Raw genomic sequence first — 24,129 nt, 5'->3', positions numbered from 1 at the left:
ACACTTAAAATTACATGGTATTTTCTAGGTGTGTGCATTTGTATTGCTCCATTTTTCCTAATAACATTTTCTAAGTTCAACTTTTGCGCATAGAGTATCTTCGTGCCTGCCACACTATACGAAAGAATTCCGAAAGAAATCCTACGAGAAATCTCGGCAGGAAACCCTGAAAGCATTAAGGATGAACCCTGGCAAAAATTCCTGAAGAAATCCCACGAGCAATCCATGAGGAGAGGATGCAATAATCTAAAGAGGAGCCTCTGTCAGTTGTAAGATGCTGGAGAAATCTTTGAAACAATGTGAATGAACCACGCGAAAACCCATAAACGAAACCCAAAAAACATTTTGTATTAAACATTGAAAGAATGTCAGAAAGATTTCCTGAATTAAAAAAAATGGTAAAAATTCATGAAAAACCCCCTGACGTAAACTTAAAAAAAAATGGATAGAATCAATGAAAGAATCGTAGGTGAAATCTCTGGAGGAATCCCGGAGGAAACCCTGAAGGAATCCCTGGAGGGATTTCCCAAATAAATTTCGGGATAAATACATGAAAGAATGCCAGTGGGAATTCGGGAGAAATCCCTAAAGGAATATAAGAAAAGAAATCAATGAGGACTCTAGTGAAAATTCCTTAAGGTGCCCTTGAGGATCCATTGAAAGAGTCCTTGAGAGAATCACTGAAAAAAAAATCGGGAGAGATCTCCGAATTAAACCTGAATGAATCCAGCAGGACTCTCCAAAGAAATCCTTAAATGAATTTTGGGAATTTTGCGAGGAATTCCGGAAGGAGTTCTGTAGAAATCAATACACGAATCGCAGAAGGGATCGCGGGCAGAATCTTTGCAAGAATCCTCAAATGAATCTCATGAAAAATTTCTAAAGGAAACCTTGGAAAAGGTAATGAAAATAAAAATCAATGATGCAATCCCGGCAATAATCCGTGAGTGATCGCGGAAGGAATCACAGGAGAAACTTTGGGAGGAATCCCTGCAAAAAATCGGATGGAATCATTGTAGGGATCTCTGGAAAATATCCCCAAATGAGTACCGGAAGTATTTTCTTACAGAATCCGCACAGGAATCGCTAAAGGAAACTCAGTAGAAATCAATGAAGTTATCTCGGGAGCAGTTCCACAAAAAATACAAAGGGGTCCTTGACAAAACCCTCGAAGAATCCCTGAGTGGACTCCAGGAGAATTCACTAAAGAAAGCCCAGGAATGATGAATGAAGATATCCCGAGAGAATCACTGTACGAACCCAGGCCAGGGATAAGTGCTGGAAGAAATCCATAAAAATCTCGGAAGGTATCAATTAACAAAACCCGAGAAAATCCCTAAAAAATCTAGGGAGGCCAGTAGATCGGCTCCAGAGGAACGTTTTCCTCCATTAGAGAAATTTATGAATCTAGGGAGCAATTGCTTCTTCTTCTTCTTCTTCTTCTTTATGGATCGACGTTCGCATTGCTCTTCAATTTAGTGTTCTTAGAGCACTTCCACAGTTAATAATTGGAGGGCTTTCTTTGCCTGCCATTGCATGAATTTGTACAATGTGTGGCAAATACAATAATACATTGTCGACCAAGATAACCGTGATGTAAATTAATCATGAATCCCTTCTAGTATGTATTTTTTTTATGGAATCATTTCAACGCATGGTTCTTATACATTTGAATCGTTTTTAATTGAAGAAAGTCTTCTAATGATCCTTGCCGAGAGTCACCATTAAACGTTAGATGCCATTTTTCCATCCGTCTGTCAGCATTTACAATATCCGTTTCACTTGCTGGACGTCTGGGAAAGTGTGGGTAAGTATTTTCGTCTTCCTCAAAAGGTTGGTAAGGCACATTATTACGGATGTCAGATCTACTATTGTTTGTCCGGCCTTGTTCAATACCTGACGCTACGTACATTCTATTACTTCCTCTACTTTGATTCAGATTTGATTCTAGTTCATGAGCTCTGTGTCTAACTTGGTTCCTATCCCCATCCTGAAAAAATCCATGACTTCCTCTGTTTCTTCTCTGATCAGATTCCTTCCTGTTATCTTCCTCTGAGTTAACTGTGTTATAACTGATCCTTCGTGACCTATCAGGCCTTTGCTCACTTCTCCAGTTTCCTGCCGTTTCCCCGTTTCTATAATCCCTCCTTCTAAACTGTGCTAAACCGGAAGTATTTTCAGGTTGACCCTAGGACATATGCTCTTGGTGAACGAGATCATTTGATTGGAATCTATTACTAGGTCTACCTTGGCCTGGCAAATCACCAAGGTTGATTTGTGCATTGGCACGGAATTCCGCTAATTGTTTTTCCAACATCTGAATCTGTCTTCGTAATGCTTCATTTTCATCTACTGTTGATTTTTGTGGTGAAGAGCTAACTTTGTCTGTTACGGCTTTAGGAAAAGCGCCTGTCGAAGTATTTCGAGGTTCTCCCTGTTCATCTTGCTTATTTTGCAAACTATCATCCTCCGGTTTTTTCTGTCTCATTCATATGGCCTTGTAAAGAAATGCCACCTACAGCTCCCACAACTTGGCCAAGATTCAATGGCTCTTTGTAAAAAGGGTCCTTAGGAGCGAAATGTTTCAACATGGAACTGATCTCCTGACATAGTTCTTCCTTCAATTGTGACGATCGAGGATCATCCGCAACGCAACGCTCAACTCTCATAAGATAATGTTTCAGCCTTGATATACTTTTATCATCGGAACCTTTTTGTAACCTTTGGTTTAGAGTATCGAGTTTTCCAGTAATGTGGTCATATTCTTGATCCATTGTGGAACGAGACGTGTGAGTTCTGTTCTCTTTAACATCTTCAAAAAACAAGTTTCTTAGCAGACGATGTTTAGCACCTAAATCGTCTTAAATTTCCTCACGTCTACCTCGAATGGTAAGCTCGTAGTCTACTTCTTCATTAGTTAAATGGTCTGCTCGAGGGAATTTGGCAGCCATTTCCACAAAATGTTCCAAAAACAAATAACAAACTCACTCAACAATCACCAAGGAATTATAAATACGAAAAAGCGGTTTTACTTATTTTTTTAAACAACTGTCTAACTAACGAACATAAACTTGCAATTAACCCAAATAATTTAGATAACACTCAACAAAAATAGTACGTAATTTGAAACCTTGCAGTTGGGCGCCGATTTGTAGCCGGCACGAGGCGGCTCAGGGAATTTATACTAGGACTTCGGGTTGAAGGGGAAACAAGTGGCTTATGCGCCACCTCCGAAGAGGACCACCTGTCGTTCTAAGTTGCCCGGCAAACTCAAACCTCATGGCGAGTTCAGTTTTGAATCAAACTACCGAACGAGCTAGCAAAATATCCCACGTTTGAAAAGTACTCAAAACGCTATCGGCTGACCGACCCAAATAATAACCAGAAACGCGACTTTCTACCGATACAGAAGGCACGTGGACGACTGATCTCATCACAGGCCAAGTCCGTCTCGACCACAATTACCTACACGCTTCAGGACAGAAATGGAGGACTGAGTATCCCAAGCAGTCCGACTTGGAGAATCAAAACTTCAACAAAACTACAACAACAAGAACGGAACGTGAAAACTATCCTACAATCAGTGCATCAATAACGGGAGACTCAAACTAACATAATAACTTGCAAATATTTAGAGAAACACCAAAACTTCTAATAACATTTATTCTATCCGTCTTACATTTCTACTCGGGTGCCCACTTCACATTATCAAAACTCTCACTTTTCCTCTCCCTATTACTCTCTCCTATCTGTGCGGATTTCTACTTTCCTATCAATCTATTTTTAGCTTCTCGAACGCTTCCCACTCTCACACAATCTTCACTTGGCTTCTTCCATCAATATAGAAATAGTGGCGGTCTACTTAGGGGAACAAAGCCCAAAATGCCAAGATGGGGTAAAATGGCCCAACTCATAAAATCATTCCTCAATGTGATTTGACCATTACTATAGGTGAATGGTGTCAAGATATGTTTACATAAAACATTCTTCAAGAAGCTAAGCCGCCATACCCATGGAAAATCTTTCGATTTCCCAATGAAAACTATCAACTTCCGGTTTTTCGTGCTTGCAATTAAGGTTTTCTGGTGATTTTACTACCAGCCAAGTGTTTCCAAGCAGATTAAGACACACATGGAGGCGCATGGTTGTTGATGTCTAAGCTTTTCATGTTAGGGGTCATTCAAATATGACGACCATCGTTTAGCGGGGAGAGGGGTGACACTCCATGTATTGAGCATACGAAAATAGCAGACCAGAGGAGCAAAGGGAGTCAGAAATGCCCGAAAAATGATGGACGTAATTTTTGAACGTTTTCATGAAGTGGCATCTTACCCCATGGCAGGTGGCCTTTTTGCCCCACTTCCGTTTTACGAACCAGTTTTTGAAACCGCTATAAATCGATGAAAATACATTAGTTTAGTAAATATTTTTGCTGAAGTATCGAGCAAATATTGTCTAGTTGCTGTTAACACTTTGGAAGCCTAGTAAATGAAGCTGTATATCATTGAAAACGATGAAAGTTTGAAAAATGGCATATTGCCCCACTTTCCCCTACAGTCGGTTCTGCTTTACCGTCTCTGCATTGCCGGTACCGTCGCCCCGTCCTTCGCGTCGCCTATGCGACGCTGGCTCACGCGGATGAACAAAAGGGGGCCGCGAATGAATGGCGCTGGTTGGTGACACCGGGAGGGCCGCTGGCGCAGTGAATTCTGCGTCACGGCGGGAAAATCGCTCTGATGGAGTGCGATGGTGACGACGCAAACTCCCTTCTAACTCCAGCCGGCAGTTAGGAAACTTCGAAGCTGGCGCGTGGGGTCAGAAGTGTGGAATTCTGGCGTAAATCAGTGCGGTGTGTCGAGCGGGGAGGTTGGTGGTGCGGGAAACGAAACTAGCAAATAAAAAGCCGTCGAACGGCTATTCGACGGGGTGAGGTTTTTGTTCAGGAAGCGTTCATTCTCTTCTTACCTTTTTTAACTTTGGCAATCACGCACAGCACCGCACAACCTAGCTAATTTATTACTTTAGCACTATATACCTATCGGGAGGGAAAAACCTAACAATTAATACACTGATCACAAGACACTTCTCACGTTTTACAGACCATGAACAATCACACCGCGAAACTACTTATAAAAGACTTCACACTCCTGCCTCTTCCACGGGTCAGATCAAAGTGGACGAGACAAAACTTGAGATGCCTCAGTAAAGCCGTCTTTTGGGTTTTGGACTTCGTACCGGAAATCGAGGAACGATCTTATCAAAAGTCGGTTCCCGATTACCATTTGAGCTGATCAGTGATTTTGTCCTTTTCCCTCTCAAGCATTTCGCATTAAGCTAGCTCGGTCCAATTCTTTACATTTACATCTTATTCTTTTAAAAGAAACGACAAGTGATCCCGACGGGAGATGTTACCCAATCCCAACGGACCCTGGCGCATGTTTGGTGAGATGAGTTATATGGACTTATCCACCGATGAACAGAATTCATCGCGGTTCGAGAATTTTGACACTAGAGCGGGGTCGTATCCAATCAGAATTGAACGATTTCCAATCTGAATTGAACAATTCTGATTGGGAATGGCCCCGCTCTAGTGTCAAAATTATCGAACCGCGATGATTTCGGTTCATCGGTGGATAAGTCCATACGCTCCAAGTGAGTGAACGATAACTTCCGCGGAGCAAACTGGGTTTATTCGTGAGTGATCTAAATTCATTATTGCATGCAAGTAATGAAATATACTGCTGTTCGTTCTAAATGATATTGACTCTATATTGCTATTCGTTTTGCTTTGCTTACTCATAAGATAAACATAATTTATTGGATCTCTATCAAATACCGCTACACCGTGATGTAAATTAATCATGAATCCCTTCTAGTATGTATTTTTTATGGAATCATTTCAACGCTTGGTTCTTATACATTTGAATCGTTTTTAATTGAAGACGCCATCTTTGTATCTCTTCACTTAGTAGGGATATTAGCAACAGTAGATTTTTTGCCTTCTGTTAGCAGAGTTTCTTACTAACAATTACATTAAAGGACCAAGTTTAGCCTGATAAACATATTTGCAGAAAACACCAAAATAGTATCGTTTTGTTGGGCTGAGATACACTACCCGTCATAAGTACGGACTCACAAAAAGTATTGCAACAATATTGCATCACCCTGACTCACCTCGATGTCTCTAAAACCAAAACACCTACAAAAATGCCGCCTTCAGAAAAGTTGTTGCTTTTGGACTTCTGAATAACTTTCCTGAAGACAGCATCTTTGTAAGTCCTTAGGTTTTGGAGATATCGAGGTGAGTCAGGGTGATGCAATATTATTGCAATACTTTTCGTGAGTCCGTACTTATGACGGGTAGTGTATTATCAAATGAAACATACTATACTACACCACTATCTTATGAGAAAAGCTTTAATAAGCTTTAAGCTTTCAATAGAAGATTCACATACATCTTCACCGAAAAAAAACTTTAATTTTTAAGCCATATGGTTAAGCTAATTGGCATCATAAGCCACGGGCTTAGGTAATCTTTGCTGTAAAGTTTACGCAACCTAGTTAGCCAATACTGAATTGATTGCTCACCATGTTCTACGTAGGTATGGATCATCTGAACTACTTCCTTCGAAAACCTTGCTGAATTTTTGTGTAATTCTCAAGATAAGCATTCACTTCAAAAGTACTGTCCTACAAATAGGATGCTGGGCGTTTGTAACATCAATAAGAGTTAAGCGTAAATACTACCCCGGGGTGGGGAGAGGAGAGTTTCTGATATGTCTATTTCAATACCCAAGGAAGCTCCGCATTGTAATTTGAATATATTCTGGGCAGGATATATTTTGTTTCTAAGTAGCAATGCATCAGTTGTTACGTACAGCTATACAATTATAAATTTTGGATTTTAGCGTCTGTGTTCAAAATTCTATAAGTTCAGGGCCGCTTTTCGATTTTTTATTACCAGTTCATTTTAAATACCAAGCGCCAGCATTTATCTAATTTGTCATGATGCATATTATTACAAAATGATACACCGTTTGCAGTAGTCACCCTAATTGTTGACATTTAAAATGGGGTGCCGAACTAGCAGGTGATAAATGCGGAAACGACAAACAGACACATTCCGAGGTGAAACGTGACGATGGACAAACACATCATGAAATCAGCCACCGATGAATGGAGAATTAGGACAATCTCACAATCAGGATTGAAATAATCATCCAACCGGTAAATGGAGCCACTGAGAGTGCAAATCGAATAAAGATGTTTGTATGACGTGGTCTAATGGAACATTAGTCGTGTCATTTGTAATTTCCGAATAACTGCTAGCATAAAACTGTCTTCTTGTAAAGCCACTCCAGACGGAGAACAAGCAGATTTATTTTGAATGTTTTGTAAATGAGATCCATTTAACATTTGGTATCCAGAAAGCGGCAGATCAAAAATACTGAAGGGCGTATAATACTGTTTGGTACCGAGGTTGAGTTTGAATCTTATTGTTCAAATTTCTCAATAGGACCCTTTCGGATGCAAAGTTCACTTTCTTCGATTCAAATGTGTCCATGTTGTGAAAACGAGATTGACCTGAATAAATAAAGTGCAGTTCGAACCGAAACATCTCTGGCTAGATGATGCTTATGTCAATTGATTCTGAAGAATAATGATGCATGGGGCGATCTTGATTCTCATCTCACTTATAATAGAAATTCCTTTGCGTTTTGTACGCCCAATGTCTGGTGCCCACTCAATTTGCGTTGGGTGATACTAATTGAGTGCTCGGAAAGTCTCTGCAATTGAATAAAGACAATTTTATGGGGAATCTTTGTTCGTAATTGACTTTAGGTATGCTGGGTAGATTGCAAATGCACATTGATAGCGTAACAATGTGGGGACATTATTTCCAAAGCAGTAATTTATTCGTTTGTGTCGTCCGTCCCCCTCTTACCTGCAACTTAGTTCAGAGTTGGTAATTAAGAGCAAATAAACCATCATCGTTTTTCAAGAATCCAATAGCAGTTTTCAACGAATGTTTATGAATAATTATCACTGCAGTCTACTTACTATCTAGATATCGATGAAACCATTATCAATGAACTGTTAGTAATTTTGAGCGGAGAAGTAGATTTTGATGATTGCAGATGTTTGAAACCGTTTCTTGGAGCTTAATTTCCATATCAACCACTTACCTCGAAAAGTTGGTCGCAAACTGGTTGTAGATGAAAACTTTGTGATGAAACGGTCGTGCTAGGCCTTTGTTGGCCAATCGTATCAGATCAGTCTTGTTGCGAGGAAACCGAACCCGCTCGTCCAGCTCGTACGTCGGCACCACATACGCCGTCGGGTGGTGCGGCGGTCGCTGTTTTCTCAGAAACTTGTCCAAGTGTTCGGCGAAGTTTACACTCGGAATGATGTCGACGTCCGTTAGGAAAACGTGCGTACTTTGGCACCCTTTGCGGGCGACGTTGCGCAGATGATTCTGAGGGTAGGGATTCTTGATGCGCCACTTGTTGGTATCCACTTTGCGCAGTTTGATCAGATCATTCAACGTCGCTTCCGGTTTGGCACAATCGAACTTGGTGAAGTCACCCACGTGGATGCTTTTGAGATGAGTCGGAGCGCGATCCTTTGGCAAAGCCAGATGAAAGCTAACTCGTTCGCGAATGGTTTTGAAGCAATTTCTTAAGTAGGATAGGTAAATTTGTAGCAGATAGAGTTCATCATTTCCAGCAGCAAAAATGGCTGTTGAAATAGGACCGGACCAATGATGAGAGACTTGAACTAACGAGTATATTTTCTCCAGTGAGCTTTGCGTGGCTAAACAAACACTGAACCGTTCCGACAGCTCCGGGTACTTTTCACCAATCACAGCAAAATCGAAAAATTTGTACAGTCTCCGGGAATCCCACCGCCCGAGGCGAAGATCTAGCCCTGAGAAAACGGCCTTATCCGTATTGTTGGTGAGCGAATCGGCCAGCACGTATTCCAGACAAGTCGCCGGTGTGAGGATCGGGGCTCGTGGAACCAGCGAAACACTGTCCTCAACATTGGCGCTATATTGATTGCTGCAGTCACCATTGTGGAGTAGTCGTACGGTTAGAAACACATTAGACAGTGTGAGAGCTAATACACTGGCTATACTCAGGTTCCAGAGTCGGCATGCCTGTGAAGTAAAGAAAAAAAAAAGAATCAGTTGGTAAATACTTGGCACCCTCTTGATACAAATTTTAAGTTATTTCAAACAATAAATCAAACTACAGTTGGATCACTCCCAAACAAGATCAAATAGATTCTCCGAATCCAATTGCCATTTGCCATCGATCCGACGCAGGAAAAACAAATAAATTTTAAATGGATTAATTTTCGGAAGAGCGTTTGCAGCCCATTGACGATTCAATTCAAGCCCATCCATTAGTGCAGATTTTTTATGGCTGTAATTTTTTGTTCCTGCTTCGTAAGCATTCTCTGTGGATTCCTCTCGAAGCGAGTAGTGCCTGGTCGTTGTCCCGCTCGGCCGGCACTCTGGCTCTGGCTTCGCAATAATTTAATCAAGAAAAACTTTTAGCGGCCTAATTAGGCTGCCATGGTTGAGTGAAGAAAGCTCCAGAAGTATCCACTACTAGCCAGAACAAATCAAGGCGAAAAGACAAATGGAACATCAATTTTCTGTAAGCGGAAGCAAATAATCCTTATACAAACAACCACTCAACCATTTGATTCGATTTTTACTGTCTTCATTGGCAATCCATTAGAAATGTAATTTGGTAAGGCATGCTGTCGAAGTGATGTATTTGTAGGTCCGGTTCCGGAAGTATACTAACATAACGACTTGGTCCAGAAACTTTTCGTAATGAAAATTTTCTTGACTGTCTTGGGCATAAAGTATGTGTAAGTAAGTTAGTATGAGTATACTAACAAAAATGTACGCAGAATAGTTAGACTAATTTACCAATTGCTCTAAACCAATCAGTTATTATTATATCAAAAGCTTGGTGTTGCCAAATTTTCCCTTAAATATGCTCAAATTTGAAAATCCTGGATGCAACTTAACAAAATAAAAAACAAAGAATTTTTATAACCATTTTCATCGAGGAAACCATCTTCTAATGACTTAAATAATCCTCACGATATTTTTCTATTGAGATTGTTCGGATCAAATGGGGCAAACAATTTTTGCGAATCGGCCGTTTATTTTGGCAGATCAAACTGTAATTTAAATATTCAGTTTTCGTTAATTATTCATATACAATTACTATAATTTAGTCCAACTTACAATTTTAAGTTTGCTTCTCTCCTGTTAATGCCTTCCTTCCAACAAGATATCGTTGTCGCAGTTCCTAATTTCAATTCAAATTAAAATACCTTCGTTTAAACTAAATCCACTCTACTTACAATTCTACAGGTACTACTTTGTCCCTTCCTTAATAGAGTTCGTGGGTGTTGTTCGCCGTCCAACGTTAACCGTCCGCGTAAGCTGAGTCACAACTGTAACTTCACCGGACCCTGTTCAATGAAATAGCACATCGATCATCTCCACTGTTTTCACTCATTCAATTACTCCCTTTTTACCTACGGGCTTTTGCAAATTGTAATCTTTTGACCAATTGCGTCACCTCGGTTAAATTCTTTGCACTAAAACCTGGCTCAAACACTCTTCAACTTGGCTACATTTACCACAATCCTACTCTTCACTTGCAATTCAATATAATCTCAATCTGCAGTTAATTCTACTTCTTCTATTTGTTTTTATTTACAATTTGTTGACATCTTTCCTTCCCTCTTACTCCTGTCATTTCATCTGTCATTTCCATTCTGTCATTCTGACACCTGTCAACCGACACTTACCTTTGCCTCATCGTCCAAAGCATACCGTGTGGTAACCGGCTCCCGCGCAGTGCTGCCAGAACATTCCCCGGCCCGTAACTTTGCCCCGGAGGATTCATCCGGCTCAGGGTTACCACAACTCATCTCCATTCTGGCCAGCTTTACTGTCGCTCGTTTGTACTCTCCAGTGCTGGTACGCAGCCACGTTTGACGGATTCTTCCGTCGCCGGATGGGATGGCTTCCTCTACTACTCCACGAACCGAACACCTTTGTTTCACACTCTCGACCTCGTATCCTAATTCTCCATGTCTTTCTCCTTCTGCTTCCTGATACAAATTCAACCCTGCTGATGGCGATGACCTCAATAACATCCGCTAAAGTATTTTCCTTGGTTCGCTTTTTTCCATCCACGTTCATTCCCTGGAACTTATGTGCCCGAAGATTCCGTCTTCCCGATCGATCTGTTTTACGGTAGGTGCAAACTCGCTTTACGTTTATCTCTGTTGTACCCTCATCGTTTCCTCCTTTTTCCAATTCAGGTCCAGTAATCGAAGCTGATTGCGTAGCGTCCATAGGATCCTTTTTACTAATCCGGGGATCACTTATGGTTCGAACAGAGTGTAGATTGACGTATGTGTTCCTAACTACCTTCCGCTTCTCAGGTCCATAAATTGTCCATCCCAATTTTGATCGCACGGCTATCGGCTCTCTATCCTTCCCAATCCTTGACTCTAACGGTGCAAATAGATGGAGATTGTCCAACCCGACAAGAATGGTGGGCACTCCAGCCAGAGAATCTTCCGCTGGCACATCAGCGAGATGATTATAACGCCTAACCACCTCCCCGTATCGAACATCCTGTTTTGGTAGCTGCAGCTCAGTTACTGTGCGTGTATTAAACAGTGGAAACTTCTCCGTCGAACCCCTTGCAGACACCATCATTTCAACGCTTCTGGATTCGTTTTCGTATCGATTGATGTTTCCCGTCCATGTAACGATCAATGGTTCACGAACTCCTTCTGCGTTTAGTCGCTTAGCCACCGCATTATCTACTAGCGTAGCAGAGGACCCTTCATCCAGGAATGCCACGGTGTCGAACCTCCGGTGGCCGACATGTAGCGTTACTGGAACCATCCGAAAGATAACAGCACAATCCGAGTTCGATTTCTGAAGTTGCACCGATTCTTCCACCCGATGCAAAAGAGGATGATGGCTTCCTCGGCAGTTCCGTATCATACACTGAATTCTCGAAAAACAGCGATCGTTAGCGTGTTTATTCAAACAAATTCCACAGAGCCCCTGCCTCTCGACTTCCTCCAGTCTCTCTGCGATGTTCATGTTTCTGAACTCTTCACAGTTCTTGATTAGATGATCAGTTTCACCACATATCCAGCAGATCCGACCGAAAAATGCACTTTGAGGACCTTCGCGAAACGTTTCTTCGGAATCGTGCAAATGCAAAAACTCCCTTCTTGGAATCTCTCGCCCACGCGCGCGCTCATTCAGTGACAGTGTAGAGAATTCTGTCACCTCAGAAACATCGGAAACTATTTCTGTTGTGAAGTTTGTGAACATCCTCAGCGGACTGTTCACCTTCCCTCTCTTATATCGGACCCAATCTAGTTTGTAGCTCGGAGGTAACTTCTCAACCAATTCCTGCACCAACATCGGGTTGTTAAGGTGATCCTTCATCCCTGCAGCTTCTAGATGATCACATAACTGTTTCACAGTAATTCCGAAGCTGATGAACGTCTCTAGCCGATCTGCTCGCGGAGTTGGAGCATTTCTAACTTTAACCAACAACGTTTTAAGCAGCTTCTCTGGTCGTCCAAAAAGATTTCTCAGGTCGTTTATCACGTCCGGAACCGAATCCGGAAGGACGAGTCTGCTTCTAACTGCTTCCAACGCGTCCCCTCGTAGACAGTCCTGCAACCGCTTCAAGTTTTCCAAGTTTGAAAATCCGCATGCCGCCGTCGTATGCTCGAAACTGCTTATGAATAGCGGCCAGACTTCCGGTTCTCCACGGAACGTCGGAAGGTGTTGAGACACCGCTTTCCGAGCAGCAAGCTGTTCCCTAGAAATTCGAAATACTTTTGGCCCCGGCCCGTCAGCAACTCTGCTACTCCGTAAGCTGCTACGCCGACTACTATCCGTTCGATCGTCAACCTGCTCTCCATAAATTCGGCCAACTCTGGGCCCCGGCCCGTTAGCAACTTTGTTCCTCCGCAGACTGGCACGCCGGCTGCTCTCCGCACGAACGTCTTCGAACGACTCGTCGCTGCTACTGTCGCTGTCCTCACTTGTGCCAGTGATCACCGGCACTTTCGACATTGGCTTTGGCTTGCCAACATGCTTCGAGCATCCCGCTCCAAATGATTCGTCTCCTTTCGGGTACGCTCCACGAAAATCTGCGGTCGACGGCTTGTCGACTGCCGCTGGCTGATCCTTCAGCCACTCCTTCACCCTCTTCTTCGGATGGTCTTCCGAAGCTTCGCCTTTCAACGAGTTTACTCGGTTAACGCTGTTCGCAAACTGCCTCCGAATCGCTTCCCGCCTCTTCACAAAGTCTTGCTCTGCTGCCAGTTGGGCGTCCAGCAACTTCTGTTCGTGCTCCAACTGCTGCTCCTCCATTTCGCGTTGAACCTGGAGTTCCAGCTCACGCATCTCCTGTTCTTGCTTCTGCTGCTCTTCCTTCCACGCCTTCTGCCGAGCGAGTAGCTTCTTTCGCGCCGCCATCTGCTTTGCGAAGGCCTTCTCCTTGGCGAGTTGCTCCTCTTCCAACTGTTTCTCAATCGGATCCACGTCAGAGCCAGCTCCCAGGTCGGACCCTCCATCGCTTCTTTGGCCGGACTTCTTGCTCCGCTTCTTGGCCGCTGCATCCGGAACTTTCAGCTGCTGCGCACTACTTGGGAGACACTGTGGGCACCGCCAATCACTTTTGACAACCCCTTCGTCAACACCAGCGCAAGAAAAATGTGCCCAGTGTTCACATTTCCCACATTGGACCCAGTTTACGTCCTCAGACATCGACTCCGTCATCGAGCAGAACAAACATTGCTCGGACTTGGAAGGTGAGGAAGCCATTTCGAAGAATCCGATTTTAAAATTTTTGATTTTGTTCGGATCAAATGGGGCAAACAATTTTTGCGAATCGGCCGTTTATTTTGGCAGATCAAACTGTAATTTAAATATTCAGTTTTCGTTAATTATTCATATACAATTACTATAATTTAGTCCAACTTACAATTTTAAGTTTGCTTCTCTCCTGTTAATGCCTTCCTTCCAACAAGATATCGTTGTCGCAGTTCCTAATTTCAATTCAAATTAAAATACCTTCGTTTAAACTAAATCCACTCTACTTACAATTCTACAGGTACTACTTTGTCCCTTCCTTAATAGAGTTCGTGGGTGTTGTTCGCCGTCCAACGTTAACCGTCCGCGTAAGCTGAGTCACAACTGTAACTTCACCGGACCCTGTTCAATGAAATAGCACATCGATCATCTCCACTGTTTTCACTCATTCAATTACTCCCTTTTTACTTACGGGCTTTTGCAAATTGTAATCTTTTGACCAATTGCGTCACCTCGGTTAAATTCTTTGCACTAAAACCTGGCTCAAACACTCTTCAACTTGGCTACATTTACCACAATCCTACTCTTCACTTGCAATTCAATATAATCTCAATCTGCAGTTAATTCTACTTCTTCTATTTGTTTTTATTTACAATTTGTTGACATCTTTCCTTCCCTCTTACTCCTGTCATTTCATCTGTCATTTCCATTCTGTCATTCTGACACCTGTCAACCGACACTTACCTTTGCCTCATCGTCCAAAGCATACCGTGTGGTAACCGGCTCCCGCGCAGTGCTGCCAGAACAGAGATGCAATTGAAAAGCCTCGAGATTTTGTTAAAAAATATGCCGAGTTTGTCAATTAATTATGAAATTATTCACCACAGAAACACCACCTGATTTTGTTGATAAACTCATTAAAATTCATTGAAAATCGTCTCAGGGTTTAGAGAGAATCCTTTAAGGATTCCATTCCAGAATTCTGTGGAGAAAACTATCAGAATTCAGTCGAGAAATCTCTTAGGATTCTGTGGAGAATCCTCTCAGGATTCTGTGGAGAATCCTCTCTGGATTCTGTTAAGAATGCTCTAAAGGTTCTGTGGCGAATCATCTCAGGATTCTGCGGAGATTCTTCATAGGATTACGTGGAGAATCCTCTCAGGATTCTGCCGAGAATCCTCTCAGGATTCTGCCGAGAATCCTCTCAGGATTATGTGGAGAATCCTCTCAGGAATCTGCGGAGAATCCTCTCAGGATTCTGTGGCAAATACTCTCAGGGTTCTGTGGCGAATCTACTCGGGATTCTGTGGAGAATCCTCTCAGGATTCTGTGGAGAAGCCTCTCAGGATTCTGTGGAGAATCCTCTCAGGATTCTGTGGAGAATCCTCTCAGGATTCTGTGGAGAATCCTCTCAGGATTCTGTGGAGAATCCTCTCAGGATTCTGCGGAGAATCCTCTCAGGATTCTATGGAGAATCCTCTCAGGATTCTGTGGAGAATCCTCTCAGGATTCTGTGGAGAATCCTCTCAGGATTCTGTGGGGAATCCTCTCAGGATTCTGTGGAGTATCCTCTCAGGATTCTGTGGAGAATCCTCTCAGGAATCTGCGGAGAATCCTCTCAGGATTCTGTGGAGAATCCTTTCTGGATTCAGTAGAGAATCATCTCAGGATTCTGCGGAGATTCCTCTCAGGATTATGTGGAGAATTCTCTCTAGATTCAGTAGAAAATACTCTCTGGATTCTGTCGAGAATCCTCTCAGGATTCTGCGGAGAATCCCCTCAGGAATCTGTGGAGAATCAACTCAGGATTCTGCGGAGAATCTTCTCAGGATTCTGCGGAAAATCCTCTCAGGATTCTGTGGAGAATCCTCTCAAGATTCTGTGGAGAATCCTCTCACGATTCTATGGAGAATCCTCTCATGATTCTATGGAGAATCCTCTGAGGGTTCTGTGGAGAATCCTCACAGGTTTCTACGGCGAATCCTCACAGGATTCTACGGAGATTCCTCTCAGGATTCTGTGGAGAATCCTCTTCGGATTCTGTTGAGGATCCTCTCAGGGTTTTGCCGAGAATCCTTCTGTGGGGAATCCTTGATTATGTGGAGAATCCTCTCAGGATTCTGTGGAGAATCCCCTCAGGATTCTGTGGAGAATCCTCTCAGGAATCTGTGGAGAATCCTTTGAGGATTCTGTGGAGAATCCTCTCAGGATTCTGTGGAGAATCCTCTCAGGATTCTGTGGAGAATCCTCTCAGTATTCTGTCGAGAATCCTCTCAGTATTCTGTCGAGAATCCTCTCAGGATTCTGTGGAGAATCCTCTCAGGGTTCTGTGGAGAATCCTCTCAGGATTCTGTGGGGAATCCTCTCAGGATTCTGTGGGGAATCCTCTCAGGATTCTGTGGAGAATCCTCTCAGGATTCTGTGGAGAATCCTCTCAAGAATCTGCGGAGAATCCTCTCAGGATTCTGTGAAGAATCCTCTCAGGATTCTGTGGAGAATCCTCTCAGGATTCTGTGGAGAATCCTCTCAGGATTCTGTGGAGAATCCTCTCAGGATTCTGTGGAGAATCCTCTCAGGATCAGTGTTGGTAAAATCACACTCAAATCACACTCATGAACCGCTCCTGCGTGAGCAAACTCGCGCGCGATTCTGAATCATTTTCTCACGCGCGAGATTTTCATGCAAAATCTCGCTCTCACGAGTCAAGCGCCGAAATCTCGTTCGCTTGTAAAACGAATCCAAATCAATTTGAACGACATCTAATGTTGTTGTACGATAGATTTGGTTTTGTTCTATCATATAAACCTAAAAACATCGATGTAAGTAATAAGATTACCAAGAAAAAAAGCAATGAGTGAAATCGCGAGTCAACTCATGCATGATTTTTTCGGCGATGAGTTTGGGGAGTCAAGAATCGCGCGTGGAACAACTCAAGCATGACATTTGAGAATTTGAGTTTTTACCAACACTGCTCAGGATTCTGTGGAGAATCCTCTCAGGATTCTGTGGAGAATCCTCTCAGGATTCTGTGGAGAATCCTCTCAGGATTCTGTGGAGAATCCTCTCAGGATTCTGTGGAGAATCCTCACAGGATTCTGTGGAGAATCCTCTCAGGATTCTGTGGAGAATCCTCTCAGGATTCTGTGGAGAATCCTCTCAGGATTCTGTGGAGAATCCTCTCAGGATTCTGTGGAGAATCCTCTCAGGATTCTATGGAGAATCCTCTCAGGATTCTGTGGAGAATCCTCTTCGGATTCTGTTGAGGATCCTCTCAGGGTTCTGCCGAGAATCCTTCTGTGGGGAATCCTTGATTATGTGGAGAATCCTCTCAGGATTCTGTGGAGAATCCCCTCAGGATTCTGTGGAGAATCCTTTCAGGAATCTGTGGAGAATCCTTTGAGGATTCTGTGGAGAATCCTCTCAGGATTCTGTGGAGAATCCTCTCAGGATTCTGTGGAGAATCCTCTCAGTATTCTGTCGAGAATCCTCTCAGTATTCTGTCGAGAATCCTCTCAGGATTCTGTGGAGAATCCTCTCAGGGTTCTGTGGAGAATCCTCTCAGGATTCTGTGGGGAATCCTCTCAGGATTCTGTGGGGAATCCTCTCAGGATTCTGTGGAGAATCCTCACAGGATTCTGTGGAGAATCCTCTCAGGATTCTGTGGAGAATCCTCTCAGGATTCTGTGGAGAATCCTCTCAGGATTCTGTGGAGAATCTTCTCAGGATTCTGCGGAAAATCCTCTCAGGATTCTGTGGAGAATCCTCTCAAGATTCTGTGGAAAATCCTCTCACGATTCTATGGAGAATCCTCTCATGATTCTATGGAGAATCCTCTGAGGGTTCTGTGGAGAATCCTCACAGGTTTCTACGGCGAATCCTCACAGGATTCTACGGAGATTCCTCTCAGGATTCTGTGGAGAATCCTCTTCGGATTCTGTTGAGGATCCTCTCAGGGTTCTGCCGAGAATCCTTCTGTGGGGAATCCTTGATTATGTGGAGAATCCTCTCAGGATTCTGTGGAGAATCCCCTCAGGATTCTGTGGAGAATCCTCTCAGGAATCTGTGGAGAATCCTTTGAGGATTCTGTGGAGAATCCTCTCAGGATTCTGTGGAGAATCCTCTCAGGATTCTGTGGAGAATCCTCTCAGTATTCTGTCGAGAATCCTCTCAGTATTCTGTCGAGAATCCTCTCAGGATTCTGTGGAGAATCCTCTCAGGGTTCTGTGGAGAATCCTCTCAGGATTCTGTGGGGAATCCTCTCAGGATTCTGTGGGGAATCCTCTCAGGATTCTGTGGAGAATCCTCTCAGGATTCTGTGGAGAATCCTCTCAAGAATCTGCGGAGAATCCTCTCAGGATTCTGTGAAGAATCCTCTCAGGATTCTGTGGAGAATCCTCTCAGGATTCTGTGGAGAATCCTCTCAGGATTCTGTGGAGAATCCTCTCAGGATTCTGTGGAGAATCCTCTCAGGATTCTGTGGAGAATCCTCTCAGGATCAGTGTTGGTAAAATCACACTCAAATCACACTCATGAACCGCTCCTGCGTGAGCAAACTCGCGCGCGATTCTGAATCATTTTCTCACGCGCGAGATTTTCATGCAAAATCTCGCTCTCACGAGTCAAGCGCCGAAATCTCGTTCGCTTGTAAAACGAATCCAAATCAATTTGAACGACATCCAATGTTGTTGTACGATAGATTTGGTTTTGTTCTATCATATAAACCTAAAAACATCGATGTAAGTAATAAGATTACCAAGAAAAAAAGCAATGAGTGAAATCGCGAGTCAACTCATGCATGATTTTTTCGGCGATGAGTTTGGGGAGTCAAGAATCGCGCGTGGAACAACTCAAGCATGACATTTGAGAATTTGAGTTTTTACCAACACTGCTCAGGATTCTGTGGAGAATCCTCTCAGGATTCTGTGGAGAATCCTCTCAGGATTCTGTGGAGAATCCTCTCAGGATTCTGTGGAGAATCCTCTCAGGATTCTGTGGAGAATCCTCACAGGATTCTGTGGAGAATCCTCTCAGGATTCTGTGGAGAATCCTCTCAGGATTCTGTGGAGAATCCTCTCAGGATTCTGTGGAGAATCCTCTCAGGATTCTGTGGAGAATTCTCTCAGGATTCTGTGGAGAATCCTCTCAGGATTCTGTGGAGAATCCTCTCAGGATTCTGTGGAGAATCCTCTCAGGATTCTGTGGAGAATCCTCTCAGGATTCTGTGGAGAATCCTCTCAGGATTCTATGGAGAATCCTCTCAGGATTCTGTGGAGAATCCTCTCAGGATTCTGTGGAGAATCCTCTCAGGATTCTGTGGAGAATCCTCTCAGGATTCTGTGGAGAATCCTCTCAGGATTCTGTGGAGAATCCTCTCAGGATTCTGTGGAGAATCCTCTCAGGATTCTGTGGAGAATCCTCACAGGATTCTGTGGAGAATCCTCTCAGGATTCTGTGGAGAATCCTCTCAGGATTCTGTGGAGAATCCTCTCAGGATTCTGTGGAGAATCCTCTCAGGATTCTGTGGAGAATCCTCTCAGGATTCTGTGGAGAATTCTCTCAGGATTCTGTGGAGAATCCTCTCAGGATTCTGTGGAGAATCCTCTCAGGATTCTGTGGAGAATCCTCTCAGGATTCTGTGGAGAATCCTCTCAGGATTCTGTGGAGAATCCTCTCAGGATTCTGTGGAGAATCCTCTCAGGATTCTGTGGAGAATCCTCTCAGGATTCTGTGGAGAATCCTCTCAGGATTCTGTGGAGAATCCTCTCAGGATTCTGTGGAGAATCCTCTCAGGATTCTGTGGAGAATCCTCTCAGGATTCTGTGGAGAATCCTCTCAGGATTCTGTGGAGAATCCTCTCAGGATTCTGTGGAGAATCCTCTCAGGATTCTGTGGAGAATCCTCTCAGGATTCTGTGGAGAATCCTCTCAGGATTCTGTGGAGAATCCTCTCAGGATTCTGTGGAGAATCCTCTCAGGATTCTGTGGAGAATCCTCTCAGGATTCTGTGGAGAATCCTCTCAGGATTCTGTGGAGAATCCTCTCAGGATTCTGTGGAGAATCCTCTCAGGATTCTGTGGAGAATCCTCTCAGGATTCTGTGGAGAATCCTCTCAGAATTCTTTGGAGAATCCTCTCAGGATTCTGTGGAGAATCCTCTCAGGATTCTGTGGAGAATCCTCTCAGGATTCTGTGGAGAATCCTCTCAGGATTCTGTGGAGAATCCTCTCAGGATTCTGTGGAGAATCCTCTCAGGATTCTGTGGAGAATCCTCTCAGGATTCTGTGGAGAATCCTCTCAGGATTCTGTGGAGAATCCTCTCAGGATTCTGTGGAGAATCCTCTCAGGATTCTGTGGAGAATCCTCTCAGGATTCTGTGGAGAATCCTCTCAGGATTCTGTGGAGAATCCTCTCAGGATTCTGTGGAGAATCCTCTCAGGATTCTGTGGAGAATCCTCTCAGGATTCTGTGGAGAATCCTCTCAGGATTCTGTGGAGAATCCTCTCAGGATTCTGTGGAGAATCCTCTCAGGATTCTGTGGAGAATCCTCTCAGGATTCTGTGGAGAATCCTCTCAGGATTCTGTGGAGAATCCTCTCAGGATTCTGTGGAGAATCCTCTCAGGATTCTGTGGAGAATCCTCTCAGGATTCTGTGAAGAATCCTCTCAGGATTCTGTGGAGAATCCTCTCAGGATTCTGTGGAGAATCCTCTCAGGATTCTGTGGAGAATCCTCTCAGGATTCTGTGGAGAATCCTCTCAGGATTCTGTGGAGAATCCTCTCAGGATTCTGTGGAGAATCCTCTCAGGATTCTGTGGAGAATCCTCTCTGGATTCTGTGGAGAATCCTCTCAGGATTCTGTGGAGAATCCTCTCAGGATTCTGTGGAGAATCCTCTCAGGATTCTGTGGAGAATCCTCTCAGGATTCTGTGGAGAATCCTCTCAGGATTATGTGGAGAATCCTCTCAGGATTATGTGGAGAATCCTCTCAGGATTCTGTGGAGAATCCTCTCAGGATTCTGTGGAGAATCCTCTCAGGATTCTGTGGAGAATCCTCTCAGGAATCTGCGGAGAATCCTCTCAGGATTCTGTGGAGAATCCTCTCAGGATTCTGTGGAGAATCCTCTCAGGATTCTGTGGAGAATCCTCTCAGGATTCTGTGGAGAATCCTCTCAGGATTCTGTGGAGAATCCTCTCAGGATTCTGTGGAGAATCCTCTCAGGATTCTGTGGAGAATCCTCTCTCGATTCTGTGGAGAATCCTCTCAGGATTCTGTGGAGAATCCTCTCAGGATTCTGTGGAGAATCCTCTCAGGATTCTGTGGAGAATCCTCTCAGGATTCTGTGGAGAATCCTCTCAGGATTCTGTGGAGAATCCTCTCAGGATTCTGTGGAGAATCCTCTCAGGATTCTGTGGAGAATCCTCTCAGGATTCTGTGGAGAATCCTCTCAGGATTCTGTGGAGAATCCTCTCAGGATTCTGTGGAGAATCCTCTCAGGATTCTGTGGAGAATCCTCTCAGGATTCTGTGGAGAATCCTCTCAGGAATCTGCGGAGAATCCTCTCAGGATTCTGTGGAGAATCCTCTCAGGATTCTGTGGAGAATCCTCTCAGGATTCTATGGAGAATCCTCTCAGGATTCTGTGGAGAATCCTCTCAGGATTCTGTGGAGAATCCTCTCAGGATTCTGTGGAGAATCCTCTCAGGATTCTATGGAGAATCCTCTCAGGATTCTGTGGAGAATCCTCTCAGGATTCTGTGGAGAATCCTCTCAGGATTCTGTGGAGAATCCTCTCAGGATTCTGTGGAGAATCCTCTCAGGATTCTGTGGAGAATCCTCTCAGGATTCTGTGGAGAATCCTCTCAGGATTCTGTGGAGAATCCTCTCAGGAATCTGCGGAGAATCCTCTCAGGATTCTGTGGAGAATCCTCTCAGGATTCTGTGGAGAATCCTCTTAGGATTCTGTGGAGAATCCTCTCAGGATTCTATGGAGAATCCTCTCAGGATTCTATGGAGAATCCTCTCAGGATTCTGTGGAGAATCCTCTCAGGATTCTGTGGAGAATCCTCTCAGGATTCTGTGGAGAATCCTCTCAGGATTCTGTGGAGAATCCTCTCAGGATTCTGTGGAGAATCCTCTCAGGATTCTGTGGAGAATCCTCTCAGGATTCTGTGGAGAATCCTCTCAGGATTCTGTGGAGAATCCTCTCAGGATTCTGTGGAGAATCCTCTCAGGATTCTGTGGAGAATCCTCTCAGGATTCTGTGGAGAATCCTCTCAGGATTCTGTGGAGAATCCTCTCAGGATTCTGTGGAGAATCCTCTCAGGATTCTGTGGAGAATCATCTCAGGATTCTGTGGAGAATTCTCTCAGGATTCTGTGGAGAATTTTCTCAGGATTCTGTGGAGAATTCTCTCAGGATTCTGTGGAGAATCCTCTCAGGATTCTGTGGAGAATACTCTCAGAATTCTGTGGAGAATACTCTCAGAATTCTGTGGAGAATACTCTCAGAATTCTGTGGAGAATACTCTCAGAATTCTGCGGAGAATCCTCTCAGGATTCTGAGGATAATCCTCTCGGGATTCTATGGAGAATCCTATCTGGGGGTTCTGTGGAGAATCCTCTCAGGATTCAGCGGAGAATCCTCTAAGTTTTCTGTAGAGAATCTTCCCAGGATTTCATCAGTTATGTTTAGTGTATGTTATGTTCAGTCTGTACAACCTTGTGGTGGAAGTTGTTGTGTAGTGTGTCTTTTAATGTGCTGCCGCATTACCTGCTTCCCGTGTGGCCGTAGGTACCACTTCATTTTCCCTAGGAAGCTGGACAGGGGCAAAAGCCACGCCTGCTTCTAACTGCACAATTGAATATGAAGAGCTGATACCGCCTGAACAGAGATTTGAACTTCTCGCACGTAAGACCCTATCAGATAACACCAGGAGGAATTACCACCATGGGGCCTTTACCTCCTCTGGACCTTGACGGGCCCAGCGACAGCGGATCCAACCCAGTATCGCCACAACAGCGACGCTTCCAGTATGTTCTCCGCGTGGCTACTGGTTTGTTAGAATGCTCGAATTTGGCCACTAGGCACCGGTATTGCCTGCGTGGCCGACTCCGAACCTTTGGACCACCTCTCGATAAACGCCTACACTAGCAAATCCTCGAGTCCATGCGTCTCCTTCTCTGCAACTTTGAGACGATGTGGGCGATAGCCGAAGAAACGGCATTCAGCCAAGGTCGTCTTCACAATGTCCGGGGTCTTTTCCCCACCACATGTGGTCACGCATAGTGCGAAAACGCGAAAACAATAGCAACACGTATTCCGTCGTTGCCTCTAAGCGTGCCATTCCGGTGAAGATTCTAGGACAACTATGGCCCGAATGGACCTGAGTCAGGTGGAATCTATCTACCTTCGCAATCAATCTTCAGCTTCCTTTGGTCACACGCACGCTGCCATTTGACCATAAAGGCCAACCTGGCAGTCCTGCGTATTCCTTTTGAGGCGAGCATCATGTGACACGACTGTACGTCCTTGTCATCCTTAGGCACATTACCCTATACGTAATTTTCAGCTTACCACGGTAGCTCTCAGTATACTTAGCGCCGGGTTGCCATACCTTAGTATATGAAAGCGGCGACACCAGACAGAAGCTTGCGCCTACTGGTATTCACCGCAAAGCTATTGGACATCATCTGGCATAATCATCGTGACTATTGAAGGTAAGCTTATTGATTGTCGACCGCTTGCTGTTCCAAATTTCTGTTGTTAACAACCACCATCTTAGATTTGAAGTGAGCCAATTCCAGTTCATCCACTTCTTCACTATAGAGCGATTCCAAGCAACAGCATCAAAATTAAGGAAATTTTTTAATTCATGATTTTCTATTGAACTGAAACTTTGCACAGTTTTTCAGTTCCATCTAAATCGCCATTTATCGATATCAAATTTTTATTTTGAATCACGACTAACTTTTCAAAAGGGTGTATGTGAAAATGGTTCAAAAATATTCAAAAATCTGCACAGCCAAAATGGTTCGTTCGGTTGCTATGAATTTTTCAGCAAAGTTAGATAACTAAATGGTGATTCCTAAGAAAACATACACTGTGAAAAAACATCTTTTTTAACATTAAAAAATATCATTTTTGTCACAAAAACTCAAATATCTCAAAACCCTATCTTTTTACCAACGTAATTTTTTTAGGGAAGACGGTCCATTGTATTAGCAATCTACCATAAAAAT

At 43.8% G+C, this 24,129-nt stretch overlaps 1 protein-coding gene across 1 annotated transcript in view; it reads right to left on the bottom strand.

Annotated features, from left to right (window-relative positions):
- Positions 1-8,165: 8,165 nt before the first annotated feature.
- Positions 8,166-24,129, bottom strand: part of LOC109402337 (beta-1,4-glucuronyltransferase 1) — a 39,560-nt gene continuing 23,596 nt past the window's right edge. The window contains exon 2 of the mRNA XM_062860943.1: positions 8,166-9,160. Coding sequence (XP_062716927.1) covers positions 8,183-9,160 — 978 coding nt within the window. The 3' untranslated portion in view covers positions 8,166-8,182. The remainder of the gene's footprint in view (positions 9,161-24,129) is intronic.

The sequence above is a fragment of the Aedes albopictus genome, chromosome 3 (assembly GCF_035046485.1).
Source record: "Aedes albopictus strain Foshan chromosome 3, AalbF5, whole genome shotgun sequence".
NCBI lineage: Eukaryota > Metazoa > Arthropoda > Insecta > Diptera > Culicidae > Aedes > Aedes albopictus.
The sequence above is the reverse complement of the archived record's forward strand: the minus strand, read 5'-3'. Positions and strand labels throughout refer to the sequence as shown.